The following is a 27,568-nucleotide window of genomic DNA, read 5'->3' on the forward strand; positions in this document are numbered from 1 at the left end:
AGTGCACAGATTAGTCTTTCCACAAAGACAAAGACCATTTTAAATACATTTTGACACCCTGTACTTCATAAAAAAATGAACACTATCTCAGAGACTGATATTTACCCCACTGATTCTATTTAGGTTGTTATTGTCTAGTGGAAGATAATCCTTCCCCCACACTACCACCTCCTCTAACAGAGGAAATGCGATAATGGATTCCTAACATAGATGACCAAATTAAAAGTGTTGAAAGTATTCCAGATGCAGTATGTGCACTTACAAAGGCATTAGTTGCATATCACTATCTTTGGCAATTTCCATCTAGAAGGTTATAGATACAAGTAGAGTTTGGTACTCAAGCAAATGAGCAGTTTAGGTCTAAAATAACATCTGTGGGAACAGAGATATAAAAAGAAATGAGAGAGTTCTCTACTTGTTTCTGAGATGTCAGACATAAGTTCACTCTCCACTTTATGAATTTTTCATGGTTAGCTTTATTGGAATTATTTGTAAGCACAATATTATCAAACTACTCATAACTGTTCTTGTTACTGCATATACGTCAACCATACAGACTCTATTCCATTTTCTGTATTCATATTGCTGTTCAAGAAAAACAATAAAACAAGTTGAGTAAGCACAGTGTACAAAATCAGAATGTAGAATAAGGCAAGCGTAATAGAAGCACTAGGCTCAGTAGTCTGTCACTAGAAAAATAGATTTTGCGGTCAGGTCTCCTCTGAAACTATTAAACATATTACAAAAGTGGAAAACTGAACTTAACTATGGTAAACTAATTCCTTCAAGGCACTGTTACATAACTTTTAATGTCAATTTAAATAGATTTCAGGAAGTCAGTTGATAGAAATATTACTCCAATAATAAAAAAGAACAAAAGTCTTTATTTAAATAAAAGACTGAATGGGAAAACAAATCAGATCATATTTCTGTATGGAAGAAAAATCATTTTGGCTAAGACGGAACAACATAACAGGTTTGAAGTCCTAAAAATTCAACTAGAAAAACTACTCTTATCAACAGTAAATCTAGACAATTCAAAGAGTTTCAGTAACAAGTTGTAAAGTTTGGAACTTGGATTATTTTTCATGAAGAATTGTTTACTGCATTTTATATGCATGTTGTAGCACAAGAAAGTAATGCTACTTCAAAAGTACTTAATCAGCAGAGAATTTTTTTCCTAGAATATAACTTCCAATCCTCTTATGAAAACTATCACTTGGCTTTGTGTTTTCACCTGTGTAAGTCCTTAGCAATGGCAGATTATATTCAGTCACCATATAGAACTTCCTACACAAACACTGAATGGCACAGCTGGAAAACCCTTGCTGATCCCACAGATCTGTACTCTTAGTTCCCTGTAGACATCTAATTTCAAGTCATCTCAGCTTCTGCTCTCTGTCCCTCAAAACCCCTATAGAATAACTAAAGGTTCTTCCTATGTCCCTACAACCGTTCTCAACTTTCTTCGCTTCTTGCCCCATCCTATTTTTGGAGACCTCCCAGCTAGAATTGCTATATAATGTGGTTAACTGTGGTCAGCCTGCACAGGACGGGTACACTTACAGAACGACTCAACTGAAAATTTCCTCCTACATTAGCTACACCCATGAGTTTCTTTCTAATTTCAATTACTCAGCAGCCAGCGTTTCAAAGTTTCAAGGGTGAATTTAACAGCAGAATATAAACTTCGTTTTCTTTGGCTGAAAAAGAGAGGCACATGGATGCTGATTTCTGTATCACTATTGATAGGCTTTTTTCTCTCTTCCTCAAAACTGTGTGTCCAACGACCTATAGCCAACCACTTAATTATCTTGGTTCCTTACTGGGTAATTCTGAGGTCTCCATCCTAAGGAAAGTCATACAGTTCTATCTGAGCTTACAATTTGGAAGTACTTGTCAAACTAAAAATAAACACCAAACCCCTTGCAGACAGGGCAAGTGGAACACGCTGCAGACAAGTCAAGCTAAAACCACAGTTACAGCAGTAAACTCTAACACAGTCCTGATACGAGGAAAACATCTAGATCTAAAATCCATGCTTAATCCAGAGTCTCCAGTCCCTGCAGCCCCTGCTTGCCAACACCAAAAAAGTAACTTGCCTATGCTGGCCAAGACTTCATACCACAATTTGCAAGATCAGGTAGGAATCCTCAAGTGAACGTAGAAGTTGTTACCATTTCTGATTAAAATGTGGGGGTTTTTTTCCAGATAGTACCTGGCCTTCTCTTTCTTGCAAAAGATAATTTTTCTTTATTCATAATCTAATTAGATCTGTAAGTAAGCTTACTTTTTTATTACTGAATTTTATCAAAAACCTATTTTCTACAAAAAATAAAGTTACGTTGCAAATGATTAATATACAGAAGTAATTTTTAAACTGCAAATATCTAGTAACTGTAACAAAAATCCTGTTATATCAATGACAAATTCATATAAAAACCTGTAAATGCATTGTTTGTACAGTGCATAGAAACTCCAAGGCAAATACAATAAACACAGTATGTTAGCAAGGGAAATCTTTATCAGTGTTCAGCTCTTATTGTCAATCACTTGATGCTTATATACTTCCCACTGCTTTTTCTTTGGACTTCGCTGCAAAATAAACTAAGAAAACAAAACCCATTGATCAGACTATTAACTACGAAAACATAAAAAAGCATAAATCAGACTGGATTTTATCCCCATCTCCAACAAAGCAGCCAGGTCTAGACTTTGATATTTTCAAACCTATAACCGCAGTAGAATAGAAAAAATAAAGGAAGGGAATTAGATCTATTTTCTCTTTTATTATTCTGTTTTCCTTTATTTATGTTCAAAGAGACATTACCAATATGAGGAAATTCTATTTGCAGATTGTTTTTTTCCTACTCCTTCCCTACGGAGTTTGCAAGTGCTGCCTGTTTTTTTCCTTATATTTTTATTGAGAGAAGAAATTCTTCTAAAGGCTTCACTTCTCCTTTCCGAAAATAGAAGTTTCTTACTTTCCTTTTGTATTAGCAAGCAAAGGCAACTAATGCAATCAAATGCTTTTCTATTAGCTGAACAATTTTCAGTTGCTGAATGTAAATAAGTGGTATATTTGAAGTTATGACATCCAGCTCTTGTAAAGCAATGTCACAAGTCTTAACAGCAGAATCAGTGGTATTCGTGTTGCTTTATCCTACAACCCTGAAAATTTTAGCTGCTCAAGACCTTCTCTATGCTCTGAGAAGAGTTTAAGGAACAATACAGTACGCTGCATGTAAAAATACCAACTAGACAGGATGTACGATGAGAATCATATAGGTATACATGAAATTTCTGAGTTCTATATGAATTATAATCACAAAACTGGTTTTGCAGTCCTCAGATCCTGCAGTAATTTGTGCAAGCGTAAGGAATTATTTCAGTTATATTCTGATATGGTATTATATCCCCTTTGCTTCTTTCAGCTATTCTGAAATACTTCTAAAACAACTATTCTGTATAATATTTATGTGTTTAGCCTATTTACAATTACAGTATAATAGCACAGACATACGGCAGGACATATCAAAATTCATCTCAAGTATTCAGAATGTACTTGTTTCTCATTTAAATGAAGCTAAAAAAAATTGGAATGAAGACATCTTGCTGTTCAGAGCAAACTGCAAAACTGTTAATGTTTCATTTAAATTATAATAAAGATTTCTCTTTGAGCATTTCTTTGGTAACAATGGCTGTGTCACGTTTGCTTCAACCACTAGGAAAAGGCATTTTCTTTGGTAGAAATACTTTTTTGATCTTACAATTCCAGCTTCATAACCCTTATATAAAAGGCCCATTTATATTACCCGTTTCTTCAGTGAATGCAAGGTTAGTTGAGATTTAGGACAAAATTCAACAGATCAGTCATAAAACAGGAAGTCTAATCACAGAAAAACTGCCTTTTAGTAGTAAAATGATGAAACAATGTTACAGACAAAGGTCTACATATAGTCTATTAGAACAGATACCTGTCTGTATAAAACGAACAGTTTTATAGCTATTTTTAAAGCATTACTGAGTTTACTTAGAAGCATCATGGGTGCTTAAAATGCATAGCCGCATACATCTTCCGTAGCTTTGCAAAGATTTCTACTTCTGTTGGCTTAGATCTCCTGAATTAAAAAAAAGAAAAAACACAGTTCCTTATAAGACACTCTTATTCTGCCACTTAATATTCTCCATTTTTGAAAATAAACTTTTTCCAGGTTAATTTTTTTACATGATCCAAATTTGCAAATCTGAATGCTTCACAGTGCATTGCTGAGTGTTGCCTGTCGAAAGGACCTTACAAGGCTGCAACCTTAATGCAACATGGGAAAAATTCTCAATAACCTAAGTCGCAGCAACCAACAAGTACAATAACATGCAGAAAATAGAGGAGAAAATATACTCTTGGAAACAATTTGTTCTTGATTGTTCTGATTTTTCATTCTCTGAATGAAATTTACCTGGCACTTCTCTTTCTGTTCTTTAAAACAGAGGTTATGGAAACAATCTTCCTGCAGGTAGATGTCTTGTGATGAGGAAAAGCAGTACCAACAATGACATGCATGTGAAATCATTCACACCTCTCCTTTTGAGATGAGAGATTGGGGTGCCAGATGCAGAGAAGGGATAACAAGAGGAAACAGCTATAGTGTGTGGGATTGCTCCTCAACTGACAGACTGTCCTCTAACGAGTATATCCAGCTGTCATTAAGTAGAAGCAGCTGGTAATTAGACTGTAAATAGGGCAGAGAGTCAGGGAAGTATGTCATTATATAGCTTCCACAGGGCTACATATCCTCTGCTTCCTTCTTCTACCACTAATCCCTTCAGTCACCATCTATCGAACTCTGCCTTCCTCCCTAGACTCCTGTAATCCCTTGTTTCATATCTTTGCTACTGTCCCATTCAGCCCTTGGTATTAAACTTGCATCCTTCCTCCATAAATTCACTCAACACCCAAAATACAGCCTAAAGCGAGCAGGATTTTGGATACATCAGCTGTTCTTATGCATCTCAACACCTACCCCAGCATTCACAGAACTGTTTCATGATCAGGAGCCAAACAATTAAGCAGGTTAATCTGGTTCCACTTTAAGGACTGCATGGATGAACAGAACTATTAAACCTCAATGATGATCACGTCATTAATTAAAAGTTTGTGGACTCAACTTCTTTCTGATATTACATCATGAATGACTACACATTGTTTCATCTAAACAATGGTTCTATTGCTATGTTGTTCCCACATCAGCAAAAACAGACTAAGATGGCACAGTGGATTTCTTTGCCCTTGTTCTAGGCCGCTCAATAGAAAAGTAAACTCTGATCTCTGTTTCATCTCCTACTTACCTTTTAGGAACCAGATTAAATTCTTCTGTGCCTAGCACTACTGTTTTCCAGACCATTGCTGTCTTCAGATTTACTGTAAGAAAGAAAGGTTAAATTCCAAAACCCAACATTTAAGTATAGGATGAGCACAGTCACTCCAGTCCCACAATCCAAACGGAATACATCTCAAATGTATTTTATTTTCTCTCTTTTAGCATGGGAAGTTATAAGGAAAAAGAAGATTAAACAACCTTCTTAAACAAATTTAAGCAACCAAAATACTGACACTAAGTCTTTCAGCAAAGTAATAAAGGCTCAACTCAATCTCACTCAAAAATCCCACAAAGTTCTGGGCAGAAGTTAATAGTGATAGGATTCCCAGAAATCATAGCTGCACTATCACTTCATTCAGTATATAGAATTTGTATGTAAAGTGAATGCTCAAATACATAATTCAACCAATATACAGCTCAACATCCTCAGAACATTGGCTGGAAGAGTCATACGATAGCTCCTTCTGGAGTACCTACAACTAGCGGGATGGTGTTGGTCCCAATCAAGACTGGAATTAACAATTCCCTTGCAAAAACAAAATCTGTTTCTGAATCACTAGCCTCCCACCTGATACATTGTTGGATATGACATTTTAATTATAGCCTCATCAACCAAGTTCAGCTGTGTATTAGTCATCACTTGCTTTAATAGACCAAGGAAGTTTTTGGAACCGCTATCTCTCATACACAACTCTATATCCTGAACAGCCAGTAGTTAAAATAACTTTGTTACTAGAATCAGGCAAGAAGTAAACAGTTTAATAGATTTTCCTCATGTGTTTATCTAAGACAGAATCCCAAAGTAAAGATCAAGCAGCTGATCAAAACATCTCACATCTCAAGCATGAAAACACTGTAGTGCACTACACTGTGTTAGAATCCTATTGCAATGTGGTTTCAGCATGTTTATAAGAAGCAGGGCTGTGCCACAAGGGAGGTTATATAATTTTCAGCCCAAGACATATCTCCAAACACTCAGTATAATAGTATACTATATTCCCAAGACACACCTGCACTTTATACTATAATGGAATTACATCTTTTGAGTTGTTTAGATAAGGGGAAAAGAATCAATGTATTTTCAGCTAGTATTGGAAAGAATAGGAAAGTGAATACAATATACTTTCTGCAGCAAGAAATTTAAAAAGAGAAGACAGTGCTACTTAGAAGGCCAAAAAAAGGGAGATAAGAGGAGAGAAGGGACTGAGGAAAAAGAAAACTGGAACAGACTGGATGCACCAAGAAAGAGGAACTGCTAGGCTGCATATTAAAACAAAATGAAAGTTAATAGGCCAAATTAAGTGACTGGGCTTCAAGTGATGGGCAGAGGGAGGGAAGTATAGCTTATTCTAACAAGTGCATATTTAGAAATGCTTCACCCTAAAGGAGGGGGGAGCAACCATGGGAGCACCAGCCCTCAGGCAGCAGAAGAGAACAGAAGTGCCTACAGTTGCTCCTTTGGTTCCAGTAATGCAGCCGTCCCTGCACCCCAGGAGCCCAGACCATCAGCACAGTCTCCCCCACTCCAAAAGGTTGAGGTTACCATCAAAGCAGCCAACAATGCCAGCTCCCAACATCCAAGCAACAACAGGCTTACCTAGGACAGTCAGGGCTGTCACCATACGCAAGTGAGAGAAATGTATGTTAAAGTGGACAAAAAGTATATCTGAGGAGAATTCAAAACCTCTTCTGCAAAACTTCCACCTGAAAGTTATAGCCTTTTAGAATACTTTTATAATGAGGACACATGGTGCCCTTACAAAAGAAGGGAAATGCCTCCCAAACACCAAAATTAAGTGCCAACTAGAAAACAGCAACCTGCACATTCTTGAATTAGGAAGTCTTAAGGAAAGAAATAAACTGTACTTTCTCACTAACTGTTAACCCTTACCAACGACAAGGTATAACTTCATACAACAAACTAATATGCACAAGAACAGGTATTTAACTATAAAATACAAATTCTATACGTACAGTTGCTCAACTTGGTCAAATTCTTTTTCATCTTCTGCGTAACAGAAAAAAGGATTATAAGTTCTCAATTTCACGAACAGTAGAAAAGTTCCATTTAATTTTATTATTTACTACATGTCTAAACAAAGCAATCTTTTTTCATTTTACTAGTTTTCCTATCCAATTAAAAAAAATATTGTTCCTCTATTCAATGGAATTACCCGCAAATTTATCAGAAAACTTACTTTGATCAACTTTTAATAATCTTATTTTAATGCATATTATAAATTATATAACACATACAGGTATAGTATAGAAAAACACATGTATACATGTATTTATTATACCTTATATTGATAATACATAGACATATATACATAGCGTTTATATATGTTACTTCTATTTTGCCCTGCACATCCACTTGGGCTCATCTATGTGAACCTTAGGTTCAGTAACCAACCTAAGTGCATTTTAGTTTAATTCATTTTTCCTTCTTACTCAGTTTCTTGAAAGAAGTTACTCTTATTAAGATTACCAACAGTTGCTTCCATTCCTAATCATTCTCCAACATATATGGCCTCTACATTCTTGTCATGCCAGTAAAATATTTCTGTGTCAAACCCTTTATGTGAAAGTATTGCTTAACACAAGCACTCTGTACCTGAATTCTAGATTCATGGAAGAAATTTAAAAAATTAAAATAATACAATGTTCTACAAGGAAGTATTTTTTCAGAATAAACACGCAGATGTAAAAATCATTGAACTTCATGTATGAAGTGCTATGTGTCATGCTTTTGTAACTTTGCTTGTAATTTCAATGGAAAAAAAAGTTAGAAAATACTAAAAAAAAAAAAAATAAGACTTACCTGCATGCTTCTCTTTCTTTTTCGAATATATCTCATAAAGGAAAATGATAGTTACTAAAATAACAGCTTCAGACACAATTGCCAGAAACGGTTTGAGAGGCACCATAAAGGACAAAACTTTAAGCCTCACGCTCGCTCTGCTTTCCCCTAGTTCAAAAGCAGCTTCACACCAATATTCACCATCATCTTCCTCGGTGAGGTTCAGTATCTTCAGCTGCGTTACATTGGCAGATATGATATTAATTACATACTTGTCTCGCAGTGAGTCATTAAGGGCAATCTGAATATAAAAATATACAAAACAAGTCTCATTAATGCTATAAGAAAAGGTTAAATGAATTTATATTATCCCATAGTTCTATACAAATGTAAACTGAGTTAAGAGCAAGCATCATTTGTGAAACACGTTTAGTCCATGTTTGAAGGGAAGCATTTATCTTATCCGTCCACTCTGGTTCCCTTTACATTCAATGGAAGAAAATATGCAATTTAAGTGAGCAAGTTCTCTGAGCTGTTTTAGTCTTTTTAAGGTCAGATGAAAGTACCCTTGACTTTATTGACTCTCTGCTGAGAAAGGCAGCTTGAGGTGTCAGAATCTTATGGCCAGGTTCTGCCACAGCATGAAGCACGCACATTCAAGGAAGTTGAGCCAGAAATGCTGCTTTGCTAGGAAATACGTTTATGGTCTTAAAAGTCAATGCTACTCTCCAGCAGTATAAAGGAGACAGATCTATTTACCTCCTTTCAGTTGACAGCACTTCCCCCAGAAAAGGGCTAAACCAAAGTGGCTATGCTTCCAAGGGTAAGGGGAATCCTGAATGGGGAGGAGTCAAGGAGGAAAACTGCCGAGCAGTATTTTGCCTCATAGCCTTTAAGGCTGGAGCTGAAGTGAAAAGATATTTCAGCTCCTTCAGAATCAACTGGCAAAGCCATCTCCATCATAAGATAAACTCCTCGACCAGTGCCCCAGAGAACTTACACAGGCTGGGAAATACAGAACTACTTGTACCTGGAGGGGGAGGAAGAGAGGGGATATACTCCTGTTCTCCCTCAAGTCTCCAATACCTTACACATCTTTTAAAAGGGTGTCTTGCTGTGATAAGATTTTGTTTTGTACCAAATAGTAAGATCTGAGCAATATAACCACCATTAATGCAGTAGAGACAAACATCTCAAGAATAAAACAAACCAGATGGGTCTTATCTGGGCAATAGGGGTATTACAGGGACTTTTTTGGAACAGGAACATCATACAAATCAGAACATAAACAATATCCCCGTAACATGAATACTTATAATTTTTTTTTTCTGTGTGCAGAGATTTATATTAATTTTAATGGAAAGGGAATTTTTAAAGCCTACAGTGAGATGTCATTATACTCTACAAAGTGCCTGTACTTGGCTTTTGCCACGTTGTTTTATTTGGCCAACAGATGGAAACCTTACCTGTTCACTTCCATTGGTCATATACCAACTCCAAGCAATGGGAATATAGTCAGAACTCTCACACGTCATTACACCTGTATCACCTCCATAACTGACTATGGGTTTTTCTCTTCCTTCAATTTTTGGTACTAAATAAATAGGAAAAAAATTCAAGTAACACCTACAGGTTTCAATTACAGTATCACAAAAAGATAATGTATATTATATTTAGGTATGTAGTTGCAGTAGTCCATTCATTTCCTTTTCCCATAAACACAGGTAATTCTATCATTCATGACACAATGTAAACTAAAAGTAATTTCAGGCTGATATCCCATATACAGAATTTATGCAGAAGACTACCAGAACTCTGCTCTCATTGCTGTAGGATAATAAAAGTTGCCAATACCGAAATAACAAGTTATAATCAGACCAATTTCTACCCTCGCTCTTTTCCTCTTTCCCTTCACTGACAGCTGTAAGCTACATGCTTCAGTTCTAGTACACCAGAAAAAAACATCCTCATTTTTCTGTGGTTCACTCAATCTGCAAAAATTGATGGAAGTCTATTCCAGCCACAATGCTACCATGTAATGTTATTAGGCAAGTTGCAGAACTTTATTTAGTAACTAACACAACGCTGCAGATTGAGGGAGCTTTGTAGTTTCAAATATTTTCTAAGCTGAAGTAATGACTTGTGGCTGCATGTTAGGAAAGAGGACTCTTGAGACAATCCTGCTAATGACAGAACAAGACAATACAGATTACAACTTTAGAGCTACTCGTCCCAGCCACCAGAACTGCAGGTCCCCCCAGCAGCCTTCTAAGGGCAAAAGCCTAAAAAAAGGCATTTGAATGTATTGAGTACTCCCACAGACAAAGCTAGAGCCGAGCAAATATATTATGATAGAGCATGTATTTCCCCTTCCCTCGTCTTTCCCTCTCTATTAGGATGTTTTCCTCAGATCCATTTCTTTTCATTTTTACTTTGTTTCACTGCTGTCTTTTAAGTACAGATCTAGTGCATCTTTTATATTGGCCACACACAACTAAACAGGCCAAGAATTTGCCTTAGGTGGTTATGATGGAACAATATTTATAAACTAAGATTGCACTTGTTCCCCCTCCTTGTTGAATTATCCCAAAAAGTTCATTTATCACAAGTATTTGTACTTAAAAATTCCCGCTCTAGAAATATATATGAAGCCTGTCTATTAATAAGAACCCTGCTTACAACCTCAGAGTTTGCTGTACCATACATCAATCCAGCCTTCATATCAGTAAAGTCTTCTCACTTCACATGTGTTTTAAAAACACTATCTTTCTAAAGAGTAGTGGCAGAGTATCTCCATCGCCTTCAGAAAAAAAGGACAACTTTACTAGTAACTGCTGCCATTTCCTTTGCAATTTGTACAACAGAAAATAGGAGGTAGAGAAAAAGAATGGAACATCTGAAAACAAAAAAAAAAAAAAAACCCTGTAAGCATCGCAACAGGTTTATGTGATGGTAAAAAAGATTTATTCATACTGATCAGAGGCAAGGCACTAGTCATGATTAAAGACGTGAACATCCATAAGTTCTGGGATCTGGTTCTGTAACAGAGTGGTTAACCCCTGAATGAGGTTCAGGAAATAATGCGCTTTGTTCCAGGTGTTTTTGCAAGCAGATGACTCATAACTCAGCAACAAAGCTGCTGCGCAGAATATTTTTCTGCTCTGCAGAAAAATCAAACTGTTGGAGAGGAACAGACAAGTGATTGCACCAGCATTTATTTCAGTCAGATTATCACAGTGGTTTAAGACAAAAGTTGTTTCATAGTACGCATACCTGAACAACTGCTTAAAGATCCCTCAGAGGGCAAACACAAATTAATCTCATCTGCTCCTTAATACAGCTGTTGCAACACTTCACATCATTTTAAAATGCCTATGATTGGTCTCCATGCTTAATAACTTGAACTTCCTATAAGGATTTCAAACTGTTATAGTTTTCTGCAGACCTGGCTGAAAGCTCAACTCAAAATCTGCAGGATTACGCCAAGCCAGAATAGGGGGAGGAGAACAGAGGCAACACATCTAGTAATGCCTAGCTGCGTCGTGGAAAAGCTATTGCAGTTAGTTACAGCAGTGATGAATTTAGCCACTGAGTCTATACCAACACATTACTCATCTTTCAGTTCGAGAATTGTTCTCTCTGCATTATTGACTGGAAGATTCAAGGACTTCTCTTTCCCCGTTTCCTTCATTCTTGCATTAATCTTTAAAAGTGTCAAGACATTACCTTTTATGGCAGCATTCAACCATTATGAAGCAGCTCTCTCATCTTCTTGTAATAAATCAAACAGTCCTAAGCACTGTTCCGGAAAAGATGACTTCCCTATTGAGTCAGTCCTGCTCTTACTGAAATAGTTATTGTGTACTTTCAAAAGAATAAGATCTCCTTTGACTTTTTTTGATCTAGAAAGAGTTGGGTAGCCATTCAACTAAACCTTACCCACATGTTGACAAGAAAAATATATAATCATTTTTAGAGATCAAAAGGGACAGAATAAACCACAGTTTTGTCTTTCTTCAGTACTGCAAGCTAGCGTCCCCTGGCTGAAGGTCTGAAAGCAGACACCAGCATTACTGTTCCAAGACTTAAATATACGTGAGCATTTCCTCAAGCCATACGAGCAGATATCCTGCTGAACAAAGCCAGCTTGCAGCACTGAGAATTACGAAGCTCTGCTAACTAGTTCAGCTGAGGTTAGGATAGTTATTTTAACAGTTAGGGGTTTTATAAGCCTGCGTTCAGGGGAACCTTTCTTATACATCACAGTCTGGAGCTTTCACGGAGCAAATGCTTGCCTTGCTCTTCGCAGAATTTAGGATAGTGGGAACAGAGGAGAGTAGCTCTCATTAGAGATTAAAGTTTTCAGCAGCTTGTGTTTGTTTCATTTCCACACGTCTTCCGTTCAACTGGATTTCATTCACTACTGTCAAGGGCAACATTATTGGAGAAGGGAATGCAAAACAGAAGAAAGGGCACTCAAACTGCCCAGGGAAGCACACTAGCTTTTAATACAACAGCTGTTATATTATATGGAATGAAAGATGCACTAAAGCAATGGTGTTTCAGAAATTTGTTCAAAAAAATCCATTCTGCCAGTTATTATTAGTCCTATTGTAACATCAAATCTCAGGCTAAAATTCCAACTCATTGGTTCTGTTTTCCGAAGAATTTATGAGATGTCATCCTTTTGTCCCACCCCCCAGAAAGTGAGGAGTGTTCATTCTTGCTGTAGGCATGGAGAGGGAAGGGGAAATCGGTTCCTCATTTAGGAAAGAAAATAGGTTTATATGCTTTTTTGGTTGTTAGCAAATTTTGTTAAAAAAGCTTTCAGTTTTTCCTTCAAGATTCTTATTCCCTCCATGCTATAGGAATGCCTTCAACACTGATTGTCACTTGGCTTGACCATATCACTTAGTGCTCATCAAATTAAGTTGCAATTTCCATACTACCCAGAAACCATACTAATGCATTATTTCAATGGTCAAGTGAAAAAAGGTTTAAAAAACTTGCCTTGTAAATGAAACGCAGCGCCAATTTCTTCTTTGCTTTTCAGAGAACAACTATAACTTCCCAAGTTACTGCTATCCAAGATCCGCAATCTTAAAAATAAATTCACCAGTTTGGTTTCTCGCTTTTATTTTCTTTTGTCCACACCTATCAGTGACTGCTACCTAATATTCTAAACAAACCAGCAGAGATGAGTAGTGGAGCAGCAAACATAACATCACTAAAACTCTAGGATTCAGGTGTAGTGCTATGTAGAAACAGCATGACATTTGTAAGAAAAAACAAAGAGCACAAGTGTACTGGAAAACAAACATCTTTAAGCAGCAAGATCTATAGGTTACCAAATTAGACCATGTGAACTGTAGCACACAAGAGACTTCAAAAAAGATTTAAATGGTTTGTTCTTTCTAAAACTAGCCAGTCGACTGCTAGCATAGCTCCAACACAAAACAGTTTTGAACAGCTGTTATCTAATGGAGTCCAGAATCTTTTCTGCTGGCACAGTATATACGTCACAGCCACTTTGAAAAATATTTACACAGTTGTGTTTGTAAATATGCAGAAAAGTTATAGTATCTTCTCATCACATTCTCTTTCACAGAAATTTTATAGAAAAATTATTGATGTTAAGAAACCAAAGCAACAGAGAAATCAACTGGAGCCTACCTGGTTAGTATTAACCTATTTACAGACTTAAATTCCAACAGAAAATTCTATCAATTGAAGAAAATTTTTTGCAACATTTCTTGAGTCGCTCTAGAAGATCCAAAGAGTCAAGAAAACCTTTGAAAAATCCAAAACATCTTCACCATAAAGCTAATTTCTTCCCCCTCTTTTGCTAACTATGAATGAAAAAAACAAAACTGGCCACTCATGCCTTTCAGACTTCTGCAAAGCAGCACTGAGGTGGAAAAGAAAATGTGAAAAAATGGGAGTAGAAAAAGAAATTGAGGTATTTTAGCAATCTCAGACAGAGATTACTACTCCACTTACTGAACAGCATTACCGGGGCCTCAAAGAACTGTATCCTTATCCTACATTCTTGTCTTGAAGAAACCTTGTTTTTCCAGCACTAGAGGAAAAAGAACTCTTCATCCAAGATCATGGCAACTGCAGCCTTTTCCCTTTCCTGCAGCTTTAATGTGTTGATTATGGGCATGTATTAATCACCACATTTGTTTCTTTTGTAATATAAATACACAACTAGTACTTGGCAGCATATATGCCTGTGATAACTACTTAACAGTTTGACTTGCAGGTTCTAAAGAATGCTACTCACTTGATGCTCCAGCTGTTTTCAGTTTTATTGATGTGTCCGATTGTTTCATTTCCTTTCTTCCAAATCACTTGAAGACTTTGCAAATGAGAATTTTTATTGTCCAATCTGCATGAAAGTTCAATTCTAGCTGCACTGTCCAAAGTGATATATTTTTCCACAGAAGTTCCAGAAACTCCTAAAAATGTAAGAAATTGTGTATAAAAACATATTTCTTCATTCTGGGGGAAAAAGAGATTCAAAGATTGTGTTTTACATATGCTGGATTACAAGTGGATACAGTGTTTTGCTGTTATACTTTCCAGGGTAAAACTCATGCAAAATGAGACAATCAGTGCTGACAGTAATTTTCTTAAGTCATAACTGAGCTACAATATGCACCCATTACAAAAATGACAGTCATTCCATTCCGTAGGTAAGCTTCCTAGAAGGCTCTAACATAGAAAGCAATTAATTCCACTGAAAGCAAGGTAGACTTATGCTTCTACATAATTTAACCCAAACCAAAATATATTAAGTTCTTAGCTCTCAACGAGGGGAACAAAGTAAGCCTATACTTCCTTATTGACTTCACACGTGGTATTCAACAATTTATTGGATTAAATTTACAGGATTTATTGGATTAAAGATACTAGGAAATATATTAAAAGTTACATTAATAATATCAAAACCAGTAGATCTGTAAATATGTATAAGTATACAGGTTTTAGCCAGTTCCAGATTTTTACCTATAATCTCAAAGTATCGTAATGTTCTGTAACTAGTGAAGTTTCTGATAAAATCCACAGCTTTAACATTATTGGATCTGGCCATTCATGCTACAGCTACTCACCTTGAAACCATACTATCTTCAAAATACACTTAAAGCTGCCTTTGCCTTCCTACTGGCAAGCCATTAAGATTACATCATGAAAATATTCCAATGGAGTAGAAAAACTTGACACATTTTTGCTTTTAGCAAGCTCCATTAGCATAAAATAAGTATATCCAAACCCAAGGTCTCAGTAGCAGATATTTGCTCCAATTCATATACGTGCTTTATTAAAAAAACACCTCTGGCTTTGTCAGCACAGATGTTCTATTCCACACTTGGCCTTTTCTTTCACACCTAAACAGAGCTGTGGTTAGTCTGTCTGAATACTTCACAAAAAATTATCCCAGGCCTCACCTGAGTCCAAGACCTACCCTGTAGCACTTGATGGTCAAAGAAGTGCAGATGTATTTCACAGCTCAAACTCTTTGAGAGAAAAGGAAATTTTAAGGTACAGCTCACTGAGTCAGTAATGCAACTCATACCTAAGAAGCGGTGAAGTCCAGCTGAAGTGCAAGTACTCCCATGGATTATTTGAACGTTACTGGTTCTGGCAGAGACATTTACAACCTGCAGAACAGCATGCCCAGAACACCAAGTCCTAGCCAAAATACTATAGATCTGTTGAACTAGAATTAAACTTAGAGGTGCAACATCTCAGTCTTTCATAACAGAGCAAATTCAGTTACTACAACTCATTTATTACAGCTATTACACTCAACAAATTAGCCAAGCAAAACTCACCTTTGTTGAGGTTGTTTATGAGCAAAGTAATTCTCCAAATGGAATTGGTTTCACGGTAGCAAAAAGTTTTATAGTCAGATTAATTACACTAAAAATAGAATCTATAACTTTTGAGTGCATTTTAAAAATAAATCTACACCTTAAATGAAAGGAACACAAAATCTCTACATGGTTGAAGATTAACTCCTAGCAAGACTGATATCTGGGCATCTCTCTACTAAGAGAGATCATGTACCAGAACAATAAACAGATACTACCTTAAGCTTCCTGCTAGAAAAAACCAGCATAAATGCTGTGCAACTATGTCCTTACCGTATCACGCCAGTACTTTGCAAAAGAGTTCCAAATCTTCTCTTTGCCTTTTCTACATGCTTTAACTCCTGTAATGCTGCAAAGCTGACTAATACCTGCTGGTTAACAAGTACCCTAGCTTACATGGTATCTGCAAGTGGATTCACTAGTGCAAAGAAACTGTAACTGGAATTGATTTGGGGAAGAGATAGCTATGAGTCTTTAAAACTACTAGTAGTTTTAATAGAAAGAGTAAGAATCTCTTCCGCCAGTGCAAATCTCATCCTCCAGTTTTTAGAACACACAACCAAATCATGCAAATTTATTCACTTTTCCTTTACTGAACTCATCAATTGCCCGTTGTGAACATCTTAACTTTATCAAGAAGCTGCTGTCCTAAATACTTCTACAACTATTACAAAAGATTACATATAACCATAAACATTGAATATAACACTGAAAAAAAACCCCACACTTACCAGGAAGCAGTGCCTCATACTTTGTGAAAGTGATGTTATCTTTGGTTGCCTCCTTGAACTCTTGCGTGGCAAGTTCTGGACCTAACAAGGTTGTGTGGAAGCAAAGTGGCAAGTTACAATCCTATGAACACAATCATACAGCAGAGTGTCAATACAGTACTGCAATTGCCTCTTATTGTAACCTCGAGGGAGGAAAGCACTTTGCCAAATGCCGATGACTGTGGATATGCCATCCTAGACCTTATGTTAACAGCTAGAATCTTAAAATAGCTGTGTCGTATGGCCACTGTCGCAGTAATTATGGCATTTTACAAGATGGTTTCTAGCTTTAATATCATGTTGTAATTGTGAGCAACAATACTCTAAAGAGGTCATAACTATCTCCTTCAGAGCCTGATTCAAAAGAATCACCTATGCGTGTGGCTTTTCCTAAAGCTTACAAGTGGGTCCTAGACTGTACAGGACTACATCAATGTTTAAGTAGAGCTTAGAAAAGTAATAAGCTTTAGAAAGTTAAAAGAAACAGGACAGAACACTGACATTCCCAAAGCCACTACAATTTAACACAGCCAAAAAAAGTCAGAGGCCAGAACCTATGCCCCACTGGAACATGGTCGGGGTCCCTCACTATCCCACCCAAATCCTGTTATACTGCAAGGGACTTCCTTCCACACAAAGGATATCAAAATCTACCACCACCTGCCAAGCTAAAATATACACCTTTCCTTCTGTGAGAGAAAACTACATTTAAAAGGTTTAATGTGGCCAGCAAAATCACTTTTCTGTAGGGCAATGGATACCATACTGTCAGAGACTACCTTTATAAGGCTCTACAAACAAAGCTTGGTACAGCTGTCAGGCAGGCAACTGTAAGCATAAACAGTCTGTTCCCACCACTACGCTTGCTCTCGTGTTCTATGCATTTCAAGAATAGAGTAAGAAAGCTTTAACAGTTGTAGCTCAGATAAGAAAGCATCACCCCTCCATCCACATCAACACATATAATTTCATTAGTACCGTAGTATCTGCAAACAAGTTCCTAGTAAACTGAAGCACACTGGGAGAAGACATTTGAAATCACGCTTAAAGGGAAGGACAATTCAATACCATTAGAGCAATTTTCTTTTTTTACTTTCTAAACAGCTTTAAATGTCAAACTGTTTGTCTTACTAATTACCAACTAATATAAATCCCTCATAATCATTTAATAAAAACATAAGGGTAGGACTCTAGGGTAACTAAAATGTAACAATTTAAGTAGAAGACAACAAGTGATTGCTTTTACCAGGTGCAGATATAGTATGTCCAAGCGTCAAATGATCTGAAGGGCTCCCCTGAGTTTGCCAGCTGACAGCTTGTGCAGTTGTTATGGGCTCTGAAAGGTGAAAAAAACAAACCTATTAAAACAAAAATCAATTTTCTCTCAATTTAGTGATAAACTAAGAAAATATAGATTCCCCCTCACCACTATAGACAAAATACACTAAGTGTTTTAAATGACACATTTTACATGCTTGCAAATTAACTTCATTGTCAGGTATATCAAAATGCATTTTGGGAATATATCAACAGTGATTACTGATTAAATCTGCTTAATTATGTAGCACTACAGGAAAAAAAAATTCTAGTTTTTGCAGAAGGAAAGAGGGTTCATTACCCTTCTTGTCCATGGGTTGGAAAGATTCCCATTCCCAGCTGGGAAAATACAGAAAATCAGGCTACGGCTTCAGTCTTCTCACCAAGAGAAGCACTGGGTGGCAGAATTGATCACTGTGCAGTAGGAACAGTATCTCTGAAAGTCCAGATCTTCTCACATTACTCCTTGTCTTTTCTGCATAAAATACTGAACTTGACTTCAAAGTTCCTAAACTCATTCCTCAACTACGGTTGAGAGAATCTGGCTCTGACGAAGTTTCCTGCAAGTGGTCTGCATTTTAAAAGTCTCTGAGCCAGCATTAGCAGAGGTACCACATGCCTTCCAAGCTGCCGTCCCCCTCCATAAAGCAGTGTTTTTCTTTATCGACATGTCAGCTCACAACACCAGGAATGCTACGCCAAAGGCAATCAGCCTTTTGCTTGGCTTGTTCCATCTGCACTTTTATACTTAAACTGGTTGAAGCATGAAGGAAGGTAACAATAAAACGGTATATTAAGGTGGACGATGCAAGAAGAACAGAGCTTCAGGCTAGTTCGTTTTGAAGTTCCTAAAAGCACATTGCTGTCAATCTCTAGTCCAAAAAGTCTTTTTTGCTCAAAAGTTATGAAGCTGTCTCCTCGCACTAGACAGGAAGACCTGTTCCTCCAGAAAAGAGCACAACCAAGCCTTGATCTCTGCACGATGGAGAAACATACTAGTCCAAGTGCTTACCCCTGAAATAACACAGAAAGGCTGACAGTTCTGGGGAATCTTCCTCTGTGTGTGCAGACACCTTGACAGCATGCCAAGGTTGTCATGGATCATCTGAGTTTGTCAGCCTAGCAAATGCATCACCTAGTTTGGTATTGAAATCCCTCATGATGATGCATTTAGAAGGCACTGTTGCCAGTTCATATGGCAGTCGTTATCCATGCACAATAAAAAAAAAAAAAAAAGACCACTTTTAAAACGTCTTGCACACTAACATGGTCTTCATACTGACTTTTTTCCTCATTTCACATATTAAATGAAAATAGTCAGGCGAGGTCATATTATAGAAAATACTTTGCGTATTTTAGCTCATAAATATGCTGTGTGTTTATGTATGGAGTTATTCTATGTACTAGCTACTGCACTCCCTCTAGTTCTCACACACATTGTGCTAGAAAGCTCTGAAGAGTAAAAAACGGGTAAGGAGCACTATAACCTCCAATGACAAAACTGTAACTAGAATAACTTGCCAGAACTTGCTTCAGTTCATGTATAAATATAATTTGCCTATGTTAGATTTGGACTAATCAACATGAGCTTTCACACACAACCGAATTCCTGTTGCTCTGATCCTTCCGAAGATAACATATTTACTTCTGTTTCTTCTGAAAAGTAACAACCTTATTTCAAGACATTTAGTATGAAAACACAAACTCTACGTGGTAACTTAGGATCATGAGGAAAACGCAATATAGCTTTAGGTATACTGAAATAAAACAATTACCAGGAGATGATTCATGAAGTCCAGCTTGCACCTTAGTCAGAGAGCTTGCCTGAGACTGAAGGGCACCTTTTGTTGTCGCAGCTGGGTCTAAAAAGAGAAAAGGATTTAAAGAAACTTCATCCTCTCTGAGCTCAACTTATATAGAAGTAGGTAGTTCATTAAAAGAATTCAAACAGAACCCCCTTACCTCAGGCTGCTACCTGCTTTTTTTCTCCCAAGTTTTCTCCCAGCCAAAACATGGGAGAACCCTTCATTAGCTTACTTTAGGCAAGAAAAATAATTTAAGAACAGTGGCAGTATTTAACCTCTAATTTCTGTAGATAGATCTTTTCCTGTAATTAGCCCATAGGATAGGCAAAGACATACTTCAGAACATTCCAGCAGACCAATAAACTCTATAACCTGTACTCAAATCCTGTCTTGTTTGTGGGCTTAACCCACTCCAGCTTATGACACTGACACTAGCTGATCATTCCTAAACACAGAATAGGCAATTCAAGAATATAATAAGAACCCCGTTGCAATCTTGCAATTTCAACTGTTTTGTGGTGCAGTGAACAACATCTGTTATCACCTTCCTGAGCAAAATAAAAGGCATCTATGTCAAACATGAACTTCCAAGTAACACTAATGACTACTTCCATTTTCCTTAACATCACTGCAAATGCAATTATGTTCCTATAGCACAGTTTTTAAAAGAGCCTGGCAAGACTCTAGGATTTTGCTTTATGTTCTTGGCCAGAGAAAGAGCTGCAGAGAAAAGGGAGAAGACTTGCTTAGTTTGAGAATATTGCAGTGTCACTCTTCTATTAAGAATTCAAGGTCCTTGATATTTAATAAAAATGGAGATTTTTGCGCCTTCCTTTCTGTTTCTCCATTTGGGTGGCAGAACTAGTTAGCCTAAAATAAACACTATCTTCACATGCTTCGGTATACCATGACATATTCTACTCCTAGAGCAGCAGGACCCACTCTTCCTCAAACTCAGAGCAATCTCATACTAGCAGCTTTTAAGTCATTTTAAATCGGGGGGAAAAAGGACATGTGTTTTGCAGTCATAATCAAAGTCTGGGAGGGGTCATAAGCTCTTGTTAGACATCCAAGACAGCAGCAAGCATAGATGAAAACTGAAAAGCTATGGTGTTGGGTTTGTGTAGCAAGGCTTCAGTAGCAGAGGGGCTAAAGAATTGGCTTCTGTGATAAGTTCCTAGAAGCTTCCTCTATGTCCAGCAAAGCCCATGCCAGCTGGCTCCAAGATGAGCCCACTTCTGGCCAAGGCCGAGCCCACCACCCACTTCTGGGATAACATATTTAAAACTGAAAAAAGGAAACTGCTACTGCAGCCAAAGAGAGGAGTGAGAACCTGTGAGAAACAATTCTGCAGGCACCAAAGTTGATGAAGGCAGAAGAGAAGCTCCAAGTATGAGAGCAGAGACTCCCCTGCAGCCTGTGGTGAAGACCACGGTCAGGCAGGCTGAGCCCCTGGAGGTCAGAGCAGATATCCACCTCCATGGAGGACCTCACATCACAGAAGGTGGATGTGCTTGAAGGAGACTGTGATCTCGTGAGAAGCCGGTGCTGGAGAGGGCTCCTGGCAGGGCCTGTGGAGCAGTGGAAAGAGGAGCCCATGCTGCAGCACGTTTGCTGGCAGGCCTTGCGACCCCATGGTGGACCCAGGCTGGAGTGGTCCACTCCCAAAAGACTGCATCAAATGGAAGGGACCCTCATTGGAGCAGGAGAAGAGGGTGAGGAGTCCTCCCACGAGAAGGAAGGATCAGCAGGGAATGTGTGATGAACTGACAGAGGACAGGACGAGGGGGAATGGCCTCAAGCTCCGCCAGGGGAGGGTCAGGCTGGATATCAGAAAAAAATTCTTCACGGAAAGAGTCATTGGGCACTGGCAGAGGCTGCCCAGGGAGGTGGTTGAGTCACCTTCCCTGGAGGGGTTTAAGGAATGGCTGGATAAGGTGCTCAGGGACATGGTTTAAGGGAGTGTAAGGAATGGTTGGACTCGATGATCCCGTGGGTCCTTTCCAACCTGGTGATTCTATGATCCTATGATTCTACGACCATAACCCTCATTCCCTGTCCCCCTGCACTGCTGGGGTACAGGGGAGAGGTAGAGAACTTAGAAGTGGTCAACACTGGAAAGAAGGAAGGGATGGGAAGAAAGTGTTTTAAGATTTAGTTTTTATTTCTCATTACTCTACTCCAATTTGATTGACAATAAATTAATGTAATATCCCCAAGTCAACTCTTGTTTGCCCTTGACAGCAACTGCTGAGTGATCTGTCCCTCTCTCAACCCACAAGACTTCCGTTATATTTTCTCTCCCCTGCCAAGCTGAAGAGGGGGAGTGGTAGAGCAGCCTTAGCAAGCGCCTGGCATCCAGACACGTACAATCCACCACAGCCCTTTTCCAGCAGAAGGTAAAGTCAACACCCTGCCTCTTCCTGCAAGTGAACAACACTGTTAACTCCTACTTCATTTCAGGACTACAGGCAAAGACAACCCACACACTCTCTACACTGGCATCTCCAGCACCGAGCTACTCCAGGCTACCTCAGTCACGCACAGCCTGCACCACCTGCTTTGTTAATTCACCCATCATACTTCAATTACTTTGGATCAAGATGAAAACGAGTTAAGCATTAGTGGTTCTTAACGACAGGCTCTTAATTTTTTCAGGTTTTTTTCATCCTAGTCCACCGGTCCCACAGCAAAGTGTTCTCTCCCAGCCTTTCACCCAAGTAATAAACTTCATAAATCTGCTCTGTCTAGTTGCAAGCTTGTGACCCAGCCAGTGAGAAAGACTGAGTCTTACTCCCCAGTTGGCAGAGGCGCTGAGAGCAGGAAGAGCTATTGTGCTTCCAATATTTGCAGTAAGGTTGAAGAAAGGCCTATGAATTTTTATATCTGCAGCATCTTGAGACATTCTAAGGATGTCATGGTTCACCTGACTGTGTCAGCTCAGTAGATGCATCACCTGCACAGTAATTAGAACCCCTAAAGATGATAAATTTAGAAGGTGCCAGTGCCAAGCTGTACAGCAGCAGCTCTGTTACCTCTCTGCATGGAAGCCAGATAACCTGTAATGTGGTTTGCATATTAATAAGATTCTCATCTTGGCTTTCTTCCTTGATTCACACAGCAAATGAAAGCAGTCAAGTACTGTTATTGCTAGTCACCACTGCTTCCAAATCTTGGCCCTTATCTGTTCCTTAGTCAAACTACACAGCAGAGACAATACTGCATCTTTCTTCTCCTCTCAATTACACCAGCTGACAAGCATCAGAGATCAAGATGACCGAGCACTGCGTGATTAGTGTCATCAAGCCAGGCAGTGATGTAAGCAAGTCAAGTGGAATAACTTCTCAAACTATTGAGTCATGGCTGCATGCCTTAGCCTGTAATTAATTTTCATTAGATTTAATCAATAGTGTAGAAGCTCGCTGAGTTCCTGTTGCTCTGATCTTTATGAAGGAAGGAGCAGCTGAAAGTATGAGGACATTAATTTATTTCTACCTTATCTCTGCTGCCCACCGCAGCCAATATTTGAGGGATAAAATGTGGATGTACCACACATTTCATCACCAGAGGAGTTTTAAGCTTAAAAAAAAAAAGTCTTATTTGCTCTCTTTTTGAGCCAGAAGAGTGGCTGGATGGGAAAAGGCTGAGATACAATTTGGTTTAATTTAGCATAATTAATTTTACATTTAATTTACTGTCAAATGATTTAATATCAATTTTATACCCTATGCAAGTGCACAAACATTCAGTAGCAACCAAAACCAGCTGCCAGAACCTCCTGGAGCCCCTGGAAAAGAAAAAAGCTGCAGACTGAGCTCTCCTGAGGCATGAAAGGATCCATATGAAGGACTCCCCAATGCCCTGACAGAAGCCCTTCCCTCATGGAAAAACAGAAAAATCCAACCTGGAAGCAAGTCTGTAAGAAATGAGATACATTCTTGATTCATAAATCCTTGGTATCTTCAGTGTTAGAAGTCGGGGTTTGCTTTTCCCAAAGAAATCTGGCAGCATTTGCTGCAACTAAATCAGGCAGCCACAACTGGCACCAAATGAAGTAGGAAACTGGGCAGTGGTTTCTAGTGAAGTCTTAACTCAAAGAAGGTGAAAGGCAACCGTTCAAAATATTCAAAACAATTAACTGAAGTTACAAGACTAAGAGACAGAACTAACAGAACGTTAAGAACTCTCCTCAAGCTACTTGCCTCAAAATAAAGTCCTCTGATGGTATCTGCCTTACCAGCTGCAGAAGGCTATGCAACCAGCCTTTTGCATGCAGCTCAGCCCCTGTGCGCCCAGTGCTCCCTCTGGTTGCTTGTACTGCAATTTATTTTGACAGAAGAAACCCTCTGAATCCCCGCACCTCCAGAATGCTCACTGATTCTGTACTTCTCCATAAGGCAGTTTTAGTTCTCCTCCCTCCAAGGGAACATGAGCTTCCCTTTTCTGAACCTGTGCAGATATTCCCTGTGCTGGACAAGGTTTTTGCACAATTGTTTAATAACCAACGTAAAACACTCTTCCCCACACACAAACCATCACGGAAGTCACAGTGAAGCCTCCCTACCCAGTTCATACAAACCTAACAGAAGTCTGAAAAACAACAGTCTCGCGTCATTTAGATAGAGAGTACCATAGCAGGTGGCTCATTCCTGATGTCTGCTCAAAACCAGCCGTGGTATAGAACTTCAAGAATACGGTAGATTTGTGGAGGTTTTGGAAACACAAACAATGTTTTGTTGGGGTTTTTAGATTTGGGTTTTTTTCCAGAAGAGGATATAATTTCACTGATGTCTTTGTCTATGCTTAGAATTGGTTCAACCACCATTAGGTACCGCTTTTGGCAGTGACTGTCAAAAATAACTAACTTGCCATGATGTGACTCACGCATTCCTACAAATATCAGGCCATTTACAGTCACCAAACTTTTCGATCAATGAAATAGACTGTTAGACACTACTCACAGGCATGTGTGTATACAAAAATACACACACATTTTTAAAACAGTTTTAAGAACTACAAAGCAGAACCTCCTCTGTGTGCATACAAAAATATCCATATTTTAAGCAAGTCTCTAGAACTGCAAAACACATGTACTGTCCTTTCGTGTTACAGGAAACTACTACAAATTTCACAGAAGTTATTGCCACACATGGAGCTCCTCTCTATTAGGATCAACAGAGGCACAAACAAATGTGTCACTACTTACATATTACAAACTGAAAATGCAGCTAAATCATTTATGGTTGATTAAAGCCTCAGAAATAATGTTCACACAAACCTATCAGCCTTAGCAAGACATGCTCCAACAACCACATCCTGCACAGCATGCATCAGCAACCTGGTTATTTCCTTCTGCTACCATTCTGTACAACTCTGCGATACTTCCAAAGCATGGATTAGCAACAGAAATCTGCAAGTTTTAGAAACAAGCTCCTGTTTCCTGAGAGGTGGTTGGCCTGCTCCCAAACTGCTGAAAACCACTGGAAGAAGAATACAGTCCAGAAGTTTCAAGTACCTCATCAAAGAATCATCGAATAGTTTGGGTTGCAAAGGACCTTAAAGATCATCTAATTCCAACCCCCCTGCCATGGGCAGGGACACCTCCCACCAGATCAGGCTGCCCAATGCCCATCCAACCTGGCCTTGAACATCTCCAGGGATGGCTCATCCATGACTTTTCTGGGCAACTTGTTCCAGTGCCCCACCACCCTCATTGTGAAGAAACTCCTCCTTATGCCAAGCTTCATGTTATCCCCTTCACGGATTTTAAGGGTCACATTTAAAAATTCAACATAAAATCCTCCAAGGCATGTTCCTCACAACCTGCCAGGCATATTGCTATCTTACTAACATAACAATCCAGGCTTTTTCAGGACTCAATACTTTACTTATGATGGTTTAATTATGTTTTTTAATGGGGGTTGAAACTCGATGATCTTTAAGGTCCTTTCCAACCCAAACCGCTCTACGACTCTACTTGATAACAACAGGGAAGCAACAAAATGCTATACCTCAACCTCCAAGTCCTGCACCCTTAAATCCTCCCATCCGTGGGACAGAAAGTGGGAGACAGCACTAGATCTCAGGACTGGACACCCCAGCACGCAGTCTAGCACACCCACTAGTGCAGGGAGGCAGTGATAAGGGGAGCGATCCCCACTTTCCAGCGTGTCCGCCGGCAAGCCCTGGGGATGCTACGGGACAGGGAGCACCCTTTGCCCAGCCACTGTGTGTGTCTCCCGGGGATGCTGGGCAAGGAGTACCCTTTGCCCAGCTGCTGCATCCCATGGGGATGCTGTGGGGCACGCAACACCTCTTGCTCCGCTACTGCATCCCCCTCCCCGCGGATGATGCGGGGCAGGGAGCACACTTTGCTCAGCCGCTGTATCCCCCTCACCGGCGATGCTGCGGGGCCAGGAGCACCCTTTGCTCCGCGGCTGCGTCCCCCGGGGATGCGGGGCCGGGAGCGCCCTGTGTCTCTCCTCCCTCGGGGATGCTGAGGGGCAGAGAGCATCCTCTCCTCCACTACTGCATCCCCCGGGGATGCGGGGCACAGAGCACTCTTTGTACAGCCGCTGCGTGTGTGTGTCCCGGGGATGCTGCGGGGCAGGGAGCATCCTTTGCTCAAGCGTTGCGTCCCCTTGGGATGCGGGGCAGGGAGCACTCGTTGCTCCTCCGTTGCGTCCCTCCCCGAGGATGCGGGACACGCAGCACCCTCCGCCCCAGCCGCTGTGTCCCCCAAGGGATGCGGGACACGCAGCACCCCCTTCCCCAGCCCATGTGTCCCCCATGGGGTGCGGGACACGCCGCACCCCTTCCCCAGATGCTGTGTCCCCCAAGGGATGCGGGACACGCCGCACCCCCCGCCCCGCCGCATCCCCGGGGCGCTGCCCCCCCTCCCCCGCCCCTCTTTACCTGCGGGGCTGCCGGCCGAGAGGCCGAGGCACAGCAGCAGCAGCAGGCGCTGCCCGGAGCAGGCGGCAGGCATGGTGTCCCCCGAGGGATCCCCGGGCTCTGCAGCACGATCGCACCCCGCAGGAGGCCGAGCAGCCGCCGCCGGGCTTTATGCGGCGGAAGGAAGGGCGTGGGCGAGGCTGGAGCTGCCGCCGGGCGCTGCCGGCCGTGCGTCGGGCCGGGGGCGGCTGCGAGCTGCGTCCCGGCTGGGTGTGCGGCTGCGGAGCACCTGTGCTCGGGGAGCGCTCGGCGGCCGCAGGGCCGTGGCTGGAGGAGGCTGTCCGTCCCTGCCCTTTGGCTGGCGAGCGCCTGCAGAGCCCAGCTTTGAGGGTCAGTGCCTCCGGGCAGCCGGGTTATTCTGTATGGGAGCTCGGCTTTGCACATCCTTGCTAAACCTCCTGGCGTGGGCAGCGGTGCCCGGGAAAAGCATTGCTAGCGAGAGCTGCTCAGGAGTTTGACTGCTGCATGGTGCCTTTAAAATCATAATTCAGTGGCTTACACAGTTTTAATCTCTATAGAATCATAGAATCAACAGGTTGGAAAGGACCCACTGGATCATCGAGTCCAACCATTCCTAACAGTCTCTTAAACCATGTACCTCAGCACTGATCATCAACATGTTGCTTAAACACCTCCAGCGAAGGTGACTCGACCCCCTCCCTGGGCA

General features: G+C 40.0%; 1 protein-coding gene across 1 annotated transcript; it reads right to left on the reverse strand.

Moving 5' to 3' along the window:
- Positions 1–67: 67 nt before the first annotated feature.
- On the reverse strand, positions 68–27,198 carry EMB (embigin). Its single transcript, XM_054055235.1, has 11 exons — positions 26,863–27,198; positions 19,918–20,004; positions 18,072–18,161; positions 16,787–16,867; positions 14,465–14,639; positions 13,189–13,277; positions 9,645–9,772; positions 8,200–8,479; positions 7,353–7,386; positions 5,347–5,419; positions 68–4,121 (listed from the first exon to the last, which is right to left on the reverse strand). The coding sequence occupies exons 1-10, from the start codon at positions 26,933–26,935 to the stop codon at positions 5,362–5,364; spliced, it is 1,095 nt and encodes a 364-aa protein (XP_053911210.1). The 5' UTR covers positions 26,936–27,198; the 3' UTR covers positions 68–4,121; positions 5,347–5,361.
- Positions 27,199–27,568: the final 370 nt, after the last annotated feature.

Source organism: Cuculus canorus, chromosome Z (genome assembly GCF_017976375.1).
Source record: "Cuculus canorus isolate bCucCan1 chromosome Z, bCucCan1.pri, whole genome shotgun sequence".
Classification (NCBI taxonomy): Eukaryota; Metazoa; Chordata; class Aves; order Cuculiformes; family Cuculidae; genus Cuculus; species Cuculus canorus.

Bases quoted from the DNA above. Each gene is read 5' to 3' on its own strand.
- EMB (XM_054055235.1), bottom strand. From the start codon at position 26,935: ATGCCTGCCGCCTGCTCCGGGCAGCGCCTGCTGCTGCTGCTGTGCCTC. The intron at 14,640-16,786 runs GTAAGTGTGGGG...TTACATTTTTAG, and splicing joins GTATGAGGCACTGCTTCCTG to GAGTTTCTGGAACTTCTGTG. The intron at 8,480-9,644 runs GTAAGGTTTCCA...TTTTATATTCAG, and splicing joins TGACCAATGGAAGTGAACAG to ATTGCCCTTAATGACTCACT.